The sequence below is a fragment of the Acanthochromis polyacanthus genome, chromosome 9 (assembly GCF_021347895.1).
Source record: "Acanthochromis polyacanthus isolate Apoly-LR-REF ecotype Palm Island chromosome 9, KAUST_Apoly_ChrSc, whole genome shotgun sequence".
In the NCBI taxonomy this organism is placed as follows: Eukaryota; Metazoa; Chordata; class Actinopteri; family Pomacentridae; genus Acanthochromis; species Acanthochromis polyacanthus.
In genome coordinates this window covers 17,193,298-17,210,657 of record NC_067121.1, presented here as the reverse complement: position 1 = coordinate 17,210,657, position 17,360 = coordinate 17,193,298, and the positions used below count along the sequence as shown (strand labels likewise).

Sequence of the window (17,360 nt, the reverse complement as noted above, 5' to 3'; positions counted from 1 at the left end):
ACTACACTACCCTTCAAAAGTTTGGGGTCACTTAGAAATGCCCTTATTTTTGAAAGAAAGGCAGTTTTTTCTATGAAGATAATATTAAATGAGTCAGAAATACAGTCTAGACATTATTAATGTGGTAAATGACTATTCTAGCTGGACACGGCTGATTTTTAATGGAATATCTCCATAGGGGTACAGAGGAACATTTCCAGCAACCATCAATGCTGTATTCTAATACTACATTGTGCTAGATAACTGTGTTGCAAGGCTAATTGCTGGTTATAAAACCCTTGTGCAATTATGTTCGCACATGAATAAAAATGTGAGTTTTCATAGAAAACATGAAATTCTCTGGGTGACCCCAGACTTTTGAACAGTAGAGTATGTCAGACCAATTCACTCTGAAGTCTTTGCAGGAAGAACACAGATTGCCAATAAACACATGTAACCAGTCCTTTACAGCTATTGGTCTACAGCAGGGATGTCAAACTCATTCCACAAAGGGCCGGTGTGGCTGCAGGTTTTTGTTCCAACTAAGCAGCATCACACCAGACGTGACTCATTTAATCAACCGATCTCAGTCTCCAGACAGGTGATTGGTCAGACTGTGTGCTCTAGATACGTTGGAACTAAATGCTGTAGCCTCGAGCACACAGTCTGACCAATCACCTGTCTGGAAACTGAGATTGGTTGATTAAATGAGTCAGATCTGGTGTGATGCTGCTTAGTTGGAACAAAAACCTGCAGCCACACCGGCCCTTTGTGGAATGAGTTTGACATCCCTGGTCTACAGGATTCTTATCTGAACTTTTTCATAATAGCAACTGTAAACACACATGCACATTTTTATTTGAATTATGTTATGAGTGTTGGTTCTGTGTACAAGTTTTTGTGTAATATAGTAGCCAACTCTAGCTAGCAGGTGACTGCCAGATCTGTTCACCCTGCCAGTGGCTTTATTTGGGTCTTGGAGTAAAGCATGGATTCTGTCTCGAACAGTTTACACATGTATTTATTAAAAGCAGGCTTCACAGAGACAGAAAAACAGCCCTTTCAGTGACACCTCTGGTTGTCATCCTTTTAATTTGTTCAAGAAAAATCCCTCTTAATAATTTGTTCTTCTCATTATTTTTATTATTGTTACAAAACTATAAACTCCATTGTATTGAACCCTCTCCTTTGACACCCTATAGTTTCTTTACTATTTGTGTGCATTCAAGAAAAGTCAGGTGACTGGCTCAAGGAGTTCACCTGGCATTATCCCTCTTGGCCTGTTTCTCTAATGGGCTTAGCTTGGGCCTGCCTAGAGCCTGTGAGGTCTTCTGTAAGACAAGATGCTACGCCTCATATAAATACATTACCAACATGTGCCTGTCTAAAGAATTAAGTCAACATAGTCAGCGCACTTGACAAACTTGACTGTAGGACTGAAAAAGTAGGACAGGTGTCTACTTGTCTTTGTAGAAGTCATAGCAATTGTGACAATCAAGAAGTTTAGGTAGATGATTTGTAAATGAGTTCCATAATAAAATAACACTGGCAATGATGAACAATAGCTGACATCTCTTTCTTATTTTGACCAAAGAGTATTTATTCTCTTCTGTTTTATTTAGTGCTTTAGCGTATTTAGATGTCCAAACTAATCTTGTGACGTGGCTTTTTGGAGTACAACATTGGTCGGTCCATCCAGACCGGAATACCTCAACATCTCCTGAATGGATATTTATTTATTTATTCTGTACGTTGTAGGGAGAGAAAATCCGAATGAGGTTGAAATGTTTCAACAATTATTTAACAAACCACTATGAAATTTGGTGCACATGTTCATTTTCCCCTCTGGATTAATTGCAACAAATTTGTTGATAAAAATTTTCTAATGAAAACAATTACTCTGCTAAAGAACGTGGCGGAGTTGTATCATGATAAGCGTACATTTGTCTGTCTGTGCGCAGCATTACTCAAAAATGGAATAATAGATTTGGATGAAATTTTCAGTGAAGGTCAGAAATGACACAAGGACCATCTGATTAGATTCTGGCAGTGATGCGGCTTATAGTCTGGATCCACCAATTTGTTAAATATTTCCGGTTGCGAGATAGCGGCACTGTAACTATGACAACAATTGAACAGTATGTCAGCTACCTGCTGACAATCACATGATTGCGATCCTATTACAAATCTACCACTGCGGACTTATCGGGACTTATCCGTCGGAAATCATACAAAGAACAATCAATTAAATTGTGGGGGTGTTTCATCAATTCCGCTACATATTTAGGTCACGCGATTTGGTATCCGTCGATAACGCACACATGCATAACATGCCTGTGCTCAATCTAAGGTAATTTTTTGTTAACGATTTCCTCCGTAGGAAATGATACAACAATTGAACAGTCTTGTTGGAATACTACGCTCTCTGAGTGCTTTTCTTGTTATTTTCTTGTTATTATACATATTTTTATAAGTTAAAGTAAGAAAAATATACACAAATAGAAGTGATTTAACATATGGCAAAAAATTGATACCAGTAAATTACGTGAAACTGTGTAAAAACTACATAAATGCAAGCATAAAAACACAAATATTAAAGTTTCATTTGTCTAGTGAAGCTGATGCTTGGCCCTCTTATACAAAGCTGTTGTAAAAGGCAAGGGCACTATGCAGCATCCTTATCTTAGTTCTACTCTGGGAAACATTTAAGAGACCAGAATATTTGCTCTAGTGGGATTTAAAAGCTTAAAGCAAAACCTAAGAATGAACTCTAAAATTATATGAGAACCAGTGAGCCTTTAAAACCAGAGTAATTTATGTTTTTGTGAGAAGACATGCTGCCTCAGTTTGGATCATCTGAAGGTTGTCTAAAGTTTTCTTTGGGAGGCCAATGATACTACTTTTACACTACTATAATTGTTAACCTTTTCTTGACATTTTTCAGTAAATATTACAGAAATATGACAGATAAACATCTTCTTGAAGGCTTCATACACTCAGCACATACCCTCCTTGGTTGGTGTACTACAGTAGCATCTTTACATTTATCCCATTAACCACATTAAGTTTAAAGCCCATTACCACACTGACCTCTTGTAACAACTTTCCTCCACTCTTGACTCCTTTCTCCCATCAGCTTCTCAATACCCTCCCTTCCTAATCCCTTGCTTTCTCTCTTTCCCTCTCACCATACTGCCTCCCCCCTTCCTTTGTTCATCGAAATGCAGGCAGAAGGAATGTGAGAGGAAGGATATCTCATGAGTGTGTTTGTCTTGGCGCTAAGCATTTCCTCACTCTCAGCACTCTGCCCTGACCAGGCGTTTTCTAACACCTACTGCTAATGGTTTCTCAAGAACATAAATTTAGTGAAGGAGATTTACGGGAACAATGTTAATGTGGCCCCATATCAAACATCGGATGAATGTCCAACATATCAAGGTTCATCAAATGGAATTGTGCCTTTATAATACATATTAGATCCAAAACGTCTGGGAAAAAAAAAAGATTGGATTGGATTGTTTGATGTTTTGCCAAGTAGACTGCCAATTCTAATTACCATAAAAGAAAGTGTGCATGCAAAAATGATTTCCTTTCGCTATAACAAATATTTCTTAGAAATTTCCAGTGCTTTAAGGTTGTTGTTTACTTAGTTCTAGTTTCTAGTTTCTTGCTAGACATGAATGCCTCAGGTAATCATGGGACATGAAGTACAAACAGCACAGATGGTTTTGACACAAAACAAAGGGCCAGTTGTGCTCAAATCTCTCATTTGATCTATATTCATGTTAGTTATTCTGTATGAATATTCTTATCCAATATATCTTATGACTTTGTTTCCTCAGATGTCTAAGGTTTTGGACAGCAGCTCTGAAGGGATTGACCTGCATTTCTGGGGTCGGGTTCTTAAGGCAGCATCAGAGAAGATCCAACTGGTAAGAACCACAAGGGCCATCAATCCCCTCCACTCCTGCTCTGCTGAACCGCTCTCCCTCTCAGTTCTGCAGGATCACAGGCATTGGTATTTTTAGTCCTGCAGGAAACTCGCCTCTTCCGCTGCTCCCTGTTCACAGAGGATGCTGAGTGATGAGCTCAACAATGTTGGGGTTACATGCGTGTGTTAACGACCTACATGTGTAAATGTGCAAGTGCTGATATGTCTCTGTAAGCTGTAATAAGTGTGTGAGGCTGTGTGCATGCACATTCATGAATGGTGCATGCATGCATCTATGCAGATGCATGTATTGTTAATGAATACATATGAAATACAAATCACAGTGGAATAGAATAGCATAACAATAGAATAACAATGTAGGCAATGTACATATTGTCGAGAAGTTGAACAGAATAGAAGAGACCAAGATGGTATACAGTACAGGCGGCACGGTGCTGCGGTGGTTAACATTGTTGCCTGTCTCCTGGGCCAGTTTTCTGGGTTGGAATCTCAGCCTTCTGCATGGAATTTGCATGTTCTCCTTGTGCCTGCATGAGGTTACCCCAGGTGCTCCAGCTTCCTTCCACAGTCCAAACACATGCTGAGGTTAAATGGTAATTTTAAATTGTCTGTTGGTGTAAATGTGAGTGTGATCGTTTGTCTCTATATGTAGCCCTGTGATGACCTGTCCAGGGTGTCTCCTGCCTTCACCCTAAGTCAGCTGGGATAGACTGTAGACTTCAGCCCCCCATGACCCTACTAAGGTTAAAACATTATATAGATAATGGATGGGTTAATGCTATATGGTGTGAGAATAATGGATGTTATAAAGAATAATTATATACCCATAGAATAGCCAGAATAGAAATTAATACAATATGTGTATTTATATACATTACCAGTCAAAAGTTTGGACATGCCTTCTCGTTTACTGGTTTTTCGTTATTTTCATGGCTATCTACATTGTCCTCATTGAAGGCATCAAATCGATGAACATAAATGGAATTGTGTAGTAAACAAAAAAAAGTGTGACATAAGTCAAAACATGTTTTATATTTTAGATTCTTCAAAATAGGCACTCTTTGCTTTGTTTACTGCTTTGCACACTCTTGACATTTTCTCCGTGAGCTTCATGAAGTAGTCACCTGAGATGGTTTTCCAACAGTCTTGAAGGAGTTCCCAGAGATGCTGAGCACTTGTTGGCCCTTTTGCCTTCATAACGAAATAACGAAAAACAATTCAATTAGAAGGTGTGTCCAAGCTTTTGACTGGTAGTGTATATGTTTATGGATTTGATCTCTACTGCATGGTGAACACACACACACACACAAATGAGTGAGATGTGTGTTTCAGCACGTTCACTGTATGTCCCAAGGGGAAAGTGTATCCCATCGTCACCTTAGCCATGGGTGAGAAAAGAATGAGAGGGGTGGGAGGTAAGGGAGAGAGAGAAAGGGAGCGGGACATTCCTTTGAGGTGACACATCCTGAAGGTGGGACCTTTGTATCACCATGGTGACAGAAAGGCGAGCCAAATGCTCTCATTACCCACCTTTCCTTCCTTTCAGTTCAGTCTGTGTGTGTGTATGTGTGTGTTTATGGGAAATAATAATAAGGACCTGGAAGAAGATAGAGTGTGTGCATACGTGTGCGTATTCACACGTAAAAAATTTGCTTTGACGGGGTGGCAAAGAGTAATAAGTCATTCCAATCAGAGACCTCTGCTGGTGACACCAGAGAAATGTCATACAATCCCTACTCGCAACACCCACTTAAACATAAAACTATGAATATTAGCAACCTCCTCCATATATTATTAGAGAGGAAATGGTACATAGTGGGGAGAGCTGCACTTCCATGAAGCTATTTTTGTTCTGTCAAAAGGAAGATATTTAGTCCACCTTTTGATTATCCTTGTATAGTGCTGTCATGTGTGCAGAAACATCTCTCCAGCATGTTTGCTTATCTTTCAAACTGCTGTTTTCTCATCGTCATTACTCCACCAAGGAACACGGTGGAGTTATGTGACAGTTGACGTACATTTGTCCATCTGTTGGTCTGTCTGTGCACAACATTACCCAAAACGGATGTGGATGAAATTTTTAGAGAAGGACAGAAATGACACATGGACAAAGTGTTTAGATTTTGGGAGTGATGCGGCTTATAGTCTGGATCCAACAATTAGTTAAGGATTTCTGCATCATTGCAAAATAGCAGCACGGTGTCACTGTAGCTATGACTACAAGTGAACAATATGTCAGCTGCCTGCTGACGATCACATGATTGCGATCCAACTACAAATCTACCACTGCGGCCTTATCGGGACTTATCTGGAACAATTGATTAAATTGTGGTGGTGTTTCCAAGTCCCCTCAATTCCCGCCACATACAGTATTTAGGTCATACGATTCAGTGTCCATACATAACATACACGTGCATAACACACACCTGTGCTCATTGCAACCTCAGTTTGTTTATGGGTAAATAAATGGCCATATTCTATGTTGCTGATTGTTGTTGTTTCTGATCATCATCAACTAATAAATAAACAAATGCTGCATTTCTACAAAAAATATGCTGCATTCCTGACAATACTGTATGGGGGAATGCACAAACTTGGTTGATAACTGTACTCTCTGAGTGCTTTTCTTGTTAGCAAATGTTTTCACTAGCATGCTAACATTAGCATTTAGCTAAAGCCACTTCTGTGCCAAAGTAGACAGCCTACAGCCTTGTAGAGTGATGTGACTGCAGAGTGTAGACGGTGGTGTTGACTGAACCCTCATTGTGAGAAGGCCCTTGTCTTTGAATTATGGTCGTGATCCTGTTTGTGGTAAACTTTGTACTTCTTTTCTTTTGTGTGACAGACACAAAAACTGAAGATAGCAACCCAAAGAGAGATACTGTAGGTTGCCATAGAGCATGAATGACCTCGCCTCTCTATGTCTTGCACAGTTGATGGAGCGGGAGAGCTCTCAGGATCTCCTGAAGGTTGTGTCCCCTCTGTTCCGAACTCGAGGTCCTACCTCCTTCAACCAGTTGATGTCCAGTGTGTCAAGCCTCTTTTGCGGATATCCAGAGGGAGGAGGCTCGAGGGTCCTGTCCTTCAACTGGTATGAGGATAACAACTACAAGGTGTTTCTGGGGGTCAATGGCACCAAAAGCCACAGCTATGTCTATGATGATACTGCCAGTAAGTAAAGATTTTTGGACTGCTGTTTAAATATCCCAATTCCATTTTACTTACTGTACTTTATGGTAGTTACCGTAGACTTATAGGATTCCAGTATAATGTAGTATTTCAAAAAAATCTGTTTATTTTATAGCTGCTGAAACACATGATTGTCAAAAAATATAACTTGTCGTGGAGCTGTAAATGCTCACATTTTTTTGAGAGCACTTTAAAGAGTAAGACTGAAAATTTGCTCTTGATCTTCCTAACAGTAGTTGAGAAAACAATAAGGCTAAAAGCTCAATTTATTGTCTTTTTCTTGGCTTTTGATCATACTGGAGTTTTAATTGCTGTTTCGGACAAGAAGTGATGACAAGAAGCTGCTGTAGCTAGATTGTGTAATTCAGCCCCTGTCAATAAAACTACATAAAAAGAGGAACAACTGTTTTTGCTAAGATGCACTTTTTTTTATCACCTTAAGCTATCTCACTGTTTTTCACAGGTAGTTTTACTTTTTCCAGCTGAGTGTCCATTTTACCTCTTTCACAGAGGTTCATATGCTGTTTGCTACATCAAATGCTACAATAATTATATCAGAAAGGTGATGGAAAATTACTAGTGGGCCACTTTTTCATATTTCTAATCTTTTATTTAGAAACTTAGTAAATAACTTCTGAATGGCAGACAGTTGTGAGGAATATAAGAAAGGCTCATTATCAGAATCATTACCCATAATGATCCCTTTTTTCTCCTCTTTTCCATTTCTCCTTTTATCTCTTTTGTCTCTGCATACAATACTTTTTTATTTACAATTTTTTTTTTGACATTTTTGTCTGCTTAGCTCCCTTCTGCAATGGCCTGATGGAGACCCTGGAGTCCAACCCTGTCACAAAAATTGTGTGGAATTCAGTCAAGCCCCTGCTGATGGGAAAAATCCTGTACACTCCCGACTCCCCTGCCGTCCGCAAGATATTAAAGAGTGTAAGAGAGACCACCTCCAGACCGACCCTTCACCTCTCTGCCTTTGTCTGCTCACTTTTTCTCTTGTTCTTCATTTCTTTCAACACACTCAGTATCTGTGTAGATGTAGTACAAACCCCCACCCTTCATTGGAATGAGCTGGCTACTGAAGCAAAGGAGAGAAGTGGGGGCTGGCAGTCTTACTGCAGTGTGAGGAAAGAGAAGCGAAGGGAAAAGTAAACAATAAATTGAATGTGTGAGTGCAGTTGTGAAAGGATAAACAGATCTGTCATATTTCTTTGATTACTCCTCTAACAGATCTCAATTCCAGGGGGAGTTTTGGTCATGAGAATTCAGGCAAATAACCTAATGTGACTGTTGCTACCTGTGTTGTTTTAAAAATATTGCAGTTTAGAGCTTAGACAAATCAAATGTTTGCTTTCATAGGCCTCTTATATATCATCTGACACTACTCTCATACAGTAGAAAAACTCTACATGACTCATTAGCACAAGACAAAGGTATGAAAGGTTAAGTATGCTTCTTGATTGTTGGTGCACTACTCTAGCAATTTTATGTCAGTTCTGAATGGACCTGCATGTGTATTTGTGTGTATCCAGGCCAACACAACATTTGAGGAGCTGGAGAGACTCCGGAACATGGTCAAAGCCTGGGAAGAGGTGGGACCTCAGCTGCAAGCTTTCTTCCACAACAGTGTCCAGATGAACATGATCAGGGTATGAATATTGCACATACCTGCTCACTAATTTTCAATGGAATGGAATGTACAAGTTACAAAAGTGCCACATGCAATAAACGTGAGAATATTTTTATTGTAGTATTTCAGAATATATAATGCTTGGTTTAATTTAGCCTTACTTAATTACAGCATATCCAGTGTTAGAACCAACCATCCATCCATTATCTATACACTGCTTAGTCCTCATTAGGGTCGTGGGGGCGGGGGTGGAGTCTATTCCAGCTGAGTGAAGGCAGGGGACACCCTGGACAGATCACTATTTCATCCCAGGGCAACACATAGTGTCTAACAATCACACTCGCACAGTCTGTTTTTGGACTGTGGAAGGAATCCGAATACCCGGAGAACACCCACACATGCGCAGGGAGAACATGCAAACTCCATACAGAAAGATCCCAGGAAGGCAAGGATGCAAACCGGGGATCTTCTAGCTGCCAGGTGAAAGTGGTAACCACCCAACCACTGTGCAGCCACACTAGCAGAGGTGTGAACATCAAATCATTAAATAGCTTTACGTCAAATTTAGCCCTCAAATTTGACTTCAGTGAGTCGTGTTTCTTCTTTTTAGGCTTGAAAAACATGATACCTTCCTCAAGTCCAAAACAGAAGAATCTTATCTAGGGCAGTGTATTTTAAAAAATGAACTGTTATTACTGGTTTTATGTCCATGTACAGCCAGGATGCTTGCCAGCTTCCAAATAGTTAACATTCAGTTGGCAATGCAATTTACTACTGAATGCTGACTACTGACAAAACTACTGACATTTTGTAATAGTAGTAGTAAGTCGGATTAATCATGTTTATGTTTAGTATTAGTTTGCCAGCACAATGATTCAAAGGCATTTTTTTTAAATTGTCCTTTATATCGTACATACAATGCAGGCAGGGCTGCACAGTTGCTCAGTGGTTAGAACATTCGCCTTGCAACTAGAAGATCCCTGGCCTTCCTGGGATCTTTCTGAATGGAGTTTGCATGTTCTCCCTGTGAATTACTCCGGCTTCCTCCCGCAACATGCTGAGGTTAATTGATAGCTCCAAATTGTCTGTAGGTCTCTATATGTAGCCCTGTAATAGATTGGTGACCTGTCCAAGGTGTCCCCTGCCTACCATTCAAAAGTTTGGAGTCACTTAGAAATGTCCTCATTTTTGAAAGAGAAGTATTTTTTTTTCAAAGAAGATAACAATAAATGAATCAGAAATACAGTGTAGACTTTGTTGTCATGTGGTAAATGACTATTCTAGCTGGAAACGGCTGATTTTTAATGGAATATCTACATAGGCCACATTTCCAGCAACTGTCACTCCTGTGTTCTAATGCTACATTGTGTTAGCTAATGGTGTTGAAAGGCTAATTGATGATTAGAAAACCCTTGTGCAGTTATGTTAGCACATGAATAAAAATGTGACTTATCATTATAAATATGAAATGGCCTGGGTGACACCAAACTTTTAAATGGTTGTGTGTGAATACGGCATATTTATATCACGCATAGTAACTGCACTCTTGTCTCTGTCGCTGCAGGACACCCTGAGAAACCCGACAGTGATGCACTTCATGGACAACAGTCTGGTGGAAACAGACTTTACAACTAGAGATATTCTGAACTTCTTGTACAGTGGTCCAGAAGAGGAAAGGGAGGCAGGAATGCCGAACTTTGACTGGAGGAACATTTTTAACATCACTGACCAGATCATACGGATGCTCAACCAATATGGAGAGGTGAAGAACCTGTCTCTATTGCTGCGCTTCATTTTAGTTCCTATTTTCCAAACCCTACATGATCTCAGGACTATGTGCTCAGTCTTTTTTTGTGTTTCAGTCTCAGTTAAACAGACAAGAACATTGGTCTTCCAGCCACCTAGCATGGCTTTCAAGCCGATTTAACGTCCAGTAGTCAGTGGAGAGAACAAGCCTGCTGTCACTCCCTTCCTTTGCTTCTTTTGTGGAGCTAGTGATAAAGTAGAGGGTAGGTGGGAATGAGTCCCCCCTCTCATGAGCTCAGTGGTGTTTTAGGGTATGGCCCTGAATTGAAACAGACCCCCTGTGCCTGCAACATAAAAGAGGGCAAATCACTCTATCCATCCTTTACGCCTTTCCTCTCGCCTCTCTAATTTAAAAGGAGGCAGGGGTTGAGATTTTGGAGAGAAAAAAAACATTAGTGCAAGCATCTCAATCTGTCCTTTGTCAATGTCAAGTTCAGTGGCAAGACCCTGAAGAGCCCCACAAACAAACCCAGGATTTAGCCAATTAGATATAGCTGTCAGCTAGCATTGGGCCATAGGATAGCTGCTGCAGTTAGCATCAGGTCCTCTCAGTCTTTCAGGGGTATGCATCTCACACTGAAATCCCATTGGAACATGTGTGTCGGTGAGGCTCTTTCCTCTCAGCCCATCTCTGAGTGAACATTGTTGCGTTGTGAATGTATGGTCCCATAAAGATGAATAGGAAGCAGTCTCTGGTCTTTCTTTGAGCGGTCTCAGGGTATTGTGCACTACTGTGAACGGAGACATTAGACACAGTGTACTTGGGAATGTTAGAGAGCTGAGTGTTCATGTGTATGAATGGGTGGGCGTTTCACGTGTCCATTACACACGAGAGACAGTGTATGTGAGAAAAAGACATTGTGCGAGGGTTGTGCTCATGTGTGCTTAGATACATGTATGTGTGCTTCATACATTTTGCTTTCTTGGATGCTTGTGGGATCCTGTTTGTATCTGTTACTGTGGAATGAATATAGTGTCTCAGATTTCCCCATGTCACCAGATCACTTTAGTGAAAAGCATTTCTAGTTAAACACAGAATAATGCATAGGATTTAACTCCACACAGTACGCTGAATCTGTCAGCAGAGCTGGATATTTTTCTGGTGACAAAGAAAACCAGAATTTTAGGACAGACCCCTAATTATTATTTGTCAGGGTGCCATTATCCAAGTATGAGTGTTAAACATAGAGGAATATTTTTCTATAAAACTTGTCTTTTATTTGCTGAAGCATATCATTAACAAATGCATCTTTGCTTGCTACAAAAATCAAAAACAAACGAACAAAAAACCCCAGATTGGAACATAAAAGACTTTGGCTTAATAAAATATTGCAAAATTTTTGAGTTGTTCAGAAAATAGCAGAGCTAAACAAGGGAAAAAAATCGAATGCACTGATGAAACTTTAATCCCAATATTTTCTTTAGATTCCAATACATCATAGTATGGTGGTAAGTGGACATTCTGATGCACTCACACACAGAGACAGTTACAGCAACATTTGTAGAGAAGGACCAAAAAAAACATCAATGCTTCAAAGATGAAAACAACCAAGCACACTTTTTTTATGCTTCTAAATCTAATGCCATATCCTCTCTCTTTCTCTCTTTGTAGTGCATTAATCTGGATAAATTTACAGCCTACACAGATGAGTCTCAGATGATCCATCAGGCCTTATACCTGCTGGAGGAGAACAAGTTTTGGGCTGGTGTTGTCTTCATGGACATGTATCCCTGGACCACAAGTGTTCCCCCACATGTCAAGTACAAGATCCGCATGGATATCGATGCAGTGGAACGCACCAACAAAATCAAAGACAGGTTAGCTAGAGCTGTATAGATGGATGCTTTTTTTCTATAAGGACTACTCAGTTTTGAAATAAAACTTAAGGACTGCTTCTAACAACAAGGTGGACTGCGTTTGACTATGGTTTCGAAGTGTGACAACAAAATATTTTTCTCTTTCAATCTGATACCCAAGGGTGCTGTTTTAAAAAACACAAACCACACAAATTTAGAGTATAAACATTTTTGGCAAAGAACAAAAGGCTATTCATGGGAGTTGGATTGGATCTAAACAGTAACATTTCAAACACCAAAAAAGCCTGCCAGCCTGTCGTTCCTACATGTTTTCATGTTTCATGTTTTCAAAAACCGCTCCAGCTGGCATCAGTGTGTCTTACAAAGTTTATTAGGGGCTCCATATTAACTTGTTACCTGCCCTTTCATCCTCCCACATGCAGCTTTTACATGTATTTTCTTTCCTTTTCATCTCCCATTCATAAGGAGACAGAGTTTGACTAGCCCCTGGGGTGAACAAACAGTTTAAGCTGTTTACAACACACCAACAGGCTATAATGGACCCAGTGGGAGTCCTGCCTCTGTACAATTGAATAATCAGATTGTAAGAGGGCTTTGACTCAGACTTATCCGCTTAAGTAAAAACATTGTGCATGTGGTATGTGTGTGTGTGTGTGGCTTTACAGACTTGTGCTACAGGATGTTTCAAGATTAATAAAATTTGAATGAGGACTGTGGTAGGGGTTATTTCCTAAACAAAACAAAACCTAAATGTATTGCTTGTATCACGGTGTATGTGATGAATGATCCTGAAGCAACATTGTCTCTGGAATTTATAGGCGTCTGTCATTTATTCCTTTCAGGTACTGGGATCCTGGTCCCAGAGCTGACCCTATGGAGGACCAGAGGTACATCTGGGGAGGTTTTGCTTACCTGCAGGACATGATTGAACACAGCATCATCAAGCTTCACACAGGCAATGACTGGCCACTCGGGGTCTATGTCCAGCAGATGCCATATCCGTGTTATGTAGATGACCTGTGAGTTAACCAGTCACCTCATGTAACTACAGACCATATAAGTAGTGGATTTTAGTGTGTCTATAACACTATGCTTTTTGACATGGTTGTCTCAAATGGGAAAATGGGTGGGTAACAGCACTGATTACTTTATGACACAAAGTTTTTCTTTTTTCTACCACTGTACTTGGCAAAGTCCTGCACTTAGCTGATTTGAGATTTCCTTCCTTTTTTCTGTAACATGTGTCACTAAATGCTTTATATTTTTGCAGAGAGAATATGAAATCACTGGCATCACATCCTAACTCCACCTCTGATCCTTCTCTTCTCCAGTTTTATGATTACCCTGAATCGCTGTTTCCCGATGTTCATGGTGCTGGCCTGGATCTACTCTGTGTCCATGACTGTAAAGAGCATTGTGCTGGAGAAGGAGCTGCGCCTGAAAGAGACCCTCAAAGCCATGGGAGTTGACAATGGGGTCATTTGGTACACGTGGTTCATCGACAGCTTTATCATCATGACTGCAAGCACAGCTCTGCTCACTTCCATCATCATGGTGAGAAAAAGTTGGAGTGAGAAGATGAAAGAGGGAGGCCATGATGAAAGGGATTTTCTTTTCACTTTGCTCATGTTTTGGTAGCTGGCTTGGAGGGCCCATGTTTTTAGAGTCTAATGGCACCCTCTTGTGGGTGATGCTAAAAAGATTTGTGGAGAGGAATGTTTTATGCCTAGGGCCAGTGGTTCCTGTTTGAATTTGTGTTTCAGTGCTTCAGGATAAATCACTGAAGGGATCATCTCACACCTCATATCTACTTTTGTCTCAGGTTGGAAAGGTGCTGAATTACAGCGATCCAATCCTTGTCTTCTTCTTCCTGCTGACTTTCACTGTGGCCACCATCATGCAGTGCTTCCTGATGAGTGTGTTCTTCAACAAGGCCAACCTGGCAGCTGCCTGCAGTGGCATCATCTACTTCACCCTCTACCTGCCCCACATCCTCTGCGTTGCCTGGCAAGACCGCATCACCAAGAACATGAAACTGGCTGCAGTATGTTTACTTTTTGTCTATGGAGTTATCTAAATCAAACAAACCCACAAGTACTTCTTCAGCACAAACTATGTAAGAGTAGTACGTATTTAAAATGAAATTGTATATCATTGAGGGGGATTACGCAGGCAAAAAAAATCCCCACAAAACAAACTCTCTGTAAAAACTTATTCTGATAATGGTGCTGTAGCAGTGCTATGATACACAGAAAAGTTATCTGTTTGTACTGTCCTGGTTGAACACATAGAATTGCCTTCAGTTAGGAGAATATATGCAAGTATCAAAGTAAATTTTATTACAGACATTATTAAAACAAAATGAACTAAGTCTCATTACTATAGATGTTGTATTTATTCTGCAAAATTTGTCACAAAACCGAGTGAGCATTCTTTGTGCATCCCTTTGCTATTCCAGAGCTTGCTGTCTCCAGTAGCCTTTGGTTTCGGGACAGAGTACCTGTCACGGTATGAGGAGCAGGGTTTGGGTCTGCAGTGGAACACCATCCAGACCAGCCCATTAGAGAAAGACACTTACTCCTTCCTCACCTCCATCCTCATGATGATGTTTGATGCTGTCCTCTATGGAGTCCTAGCCTGGTATCTGGATAATGTATTCCCAGGTTGGGCTGCTAATATATTATATGATGTACAGTTTGCAGTGTATGTTAATACTTCATAGGTGATATGACTTTGTTAAACGGAGAATTAAAGTATATTTTTTTCTCTACAGGACAGTTTGGCATTGGTCGGCCATTCTACTTCCCATTCCAGCCTTCATACTGGCAAAGTCCTACACCCTCACACTCAGAAATGACTGATCAAGGTTAGTCAACACAAAGGCAACCCTATGAGTCAGTGTTTGTAATTTTTAAATTTGAGTCAGAGCGGTGAATACTTGCAATATCCATTGTATTAAAATGTGTATCTTATGACCAGTGGAAGACTCTTGTTGTCCATTAAATGTCAGTGTAAGATATATAATGAGTCAAGGCCAACACCAGAGTCAGTGTTCTTTCTTGCTACTACCAACACTTCCAGAGCAGAAAATGGAATCAGCTGCTTGGTAAAACACAGACAAGTAGAGAGCACTTTTGTCAGCACAAAATGTAGGTCCTCATTTTAAAGAATGATTATTTTAATCATACTGTGGTTTCTTCCAGCCAGTGCTATGTTAAAATGAAGAAAAAAGTGCACTTATTACAAAAAAAATCTGACTGGAAAGTGGAAACCTACGTAAAACTAACTCTCCACCTTATATCTGAGTTACCTTTTTATCATAGGATAAAATGGCATAGCCTGAAATAATACCCAAATAAATCACATGCGAGAAAGAAACATAGTACATTTCCATGTAATACCACGCAAGCCAAATCATTTTTAAGCCATGTAGCTGCAGGTTGAGAACTGAGATTTCATGTTTTAACAACCAGCAAATAGATTTTTTAACAAATCTGTTTGACACTAATTGCATTGGCTGCAAGATGGAAACTTTTCCCATAAACCAGATAAAACTCATCAAAGAGATCCGAATGAGGAAATGACTGTACAAACTCTTCTCTTTAGTTCCTGAACAACCTGAGCAAGAGAGCCAAGAGAAGGATGTTGAGAGCAGAGGCACACCAGAGACATACACCTGTAACGGCTCAACCAGAAAAACCTGCAAGCACCAAAGTAAGAGAGATCGCCTGGAGAGAGAGAGGGAGCAGATGAAACAGCTACAGGATACTCCAAACCTGGAGGATGAGGCTCAGGATGCAGAAAACGAAGGTGAGGACACAAACACAGAATAGAAGCTCAGTGACTCACTTGCCACACTAAACAGATTAAACATTGAGGCTATGCAGTGAGTAATGCCATCGTTGGATACATGGAGGGAACACTCTGAGGACATCTGGTGGACAGGCAGGGAAACACACCACATCTTCATGACAGAAAAGGAACAGCACAGGTGCAGAGTGAGAAACACAAGAGGACAAATGGTGTTATATCCAAACGTACACTACTAATCAAAATTTTGGACACACCTTTTGATTTAATAGTTTTTTTCGTTATTTTCATGATTATTTACATTGTAGATTCTCACTGAAAGCAGCAAAACTATGAATGAATACACTGAATTATGTAGTAATCAAAGAAGTCTGAAATAAGTCAAAAAATGTTTCATAAGTTAGATTCTTTAAAATAGACACCCTTTGCTTTGATTATTGCTTTACACACTCGTGGCATTCTCTCCATGAGCTTCATGAGGTGTCACCTGAAATGGATTTCCAACAGTCTTGAAGGAGTTCCCAGAGATGCTGAGCACTTGTTGGTCCTTTTGCCTTCAGTCTGTGGTCCATCTCATCCCAAACCATCTGGATTGGGTTTAGGTCAGGTGACTGTGAAAGCCAGGTCATCTGATGCAGCACTCCATCACTCTTCTTCTTGGTCAGACCCCTTACACAGTCTTTAGGTGGGTTTGGGGTCATTGTCCTGTTGAAAAATAAATGATGGTCCAACTAAATGCAAACTGGATGGGATGGCATGTCGCTGCAGGATGCCGTGATAGCCATGCTGGTTCAGTGTGCATTTTGAATGAATCCCCAGTGTCACCAATTTACACCCCCACACCATCACACCTCCTCCTCCATGCTTCACTGTGGGAACCATGCATGTAAAGACCATCCGTTCACCTTTTCTGCATTGCAGGTGGAACCAAAGACCACATATTTGGACTCATCAGACCAAAGCACAGATTTCCTCTGGTCTAATGTCCATTCCTTGTGTTTCTTGGCCCAAACAAATCTTTTCTGCTTGTTGCTTTTCCTTAGTAGTGGTTTCTTAGCAGCTATTTGACCATAAAGGCCTGAACAGTTGTTGTATAGATGTGTCTGCTACTAGAACTATGTGTGGCATTTATCTGGGCTCTAATCTGAGGGGCTGATATCCCTTTGA

At 40.3% G+C, this 17,360-nt stretch overlaps 1 protein-coding gene across 1 annotated transcript in view; it reads left to right on the top strand.

Moving 5' to 3' along the window:
• The window catches only part of LOC110963558 (retinal-specific phospholipid-transporting ATPase ABCA4-like), a 55,764-nt gene that overhangs the window by 8,622 nt on the left and 29,782 nt on the right, over positions 1-17,360 (top strand). Inside the window, exons 8-19 of the mRNA XM_051953451.1 lie at positions 3,822-3,911; positions 6,865-7,102; positions 7,923-8,062; positions 8,662-8,778; positions 10,324-10,521; positions 12,178-12,383; positions 13,226-13,402; positions 13,715-13,937; positions 14,206-14,427; positions 14,842-15,046; positions 15,157-15,249; positions 15,990-16,193. Coding sequence (XP_051809411.1) covers positions 3,822-3,911; positions 6,865-7,102; positions 7,923-8,062; positions 8,662-8,778; positions 10,324-10,521; positions 12,178-12,383; positions 13,226-13,402; positions 13,715-13,937; positions 14,206-14,427; positions 14,842-15,046; positions 15,157-15,249; positions 15,990-16,193 — 2,113 coding nt within the window. The remainder of the gene's footprint in view (positions 1-3,821; positions 3,912-6,864; positions 7,103-7,922; positions 8,063-8,661; positions 8,779-10,323; positions 10,522-12,177; positions 12,384-13,225; positions 13,403-13,714; positions 13,938-14,205; positions 14,428-14,841; positions 15,047-15,156; positions 15,250-15,989; positions 16,194-17,360) is intronic.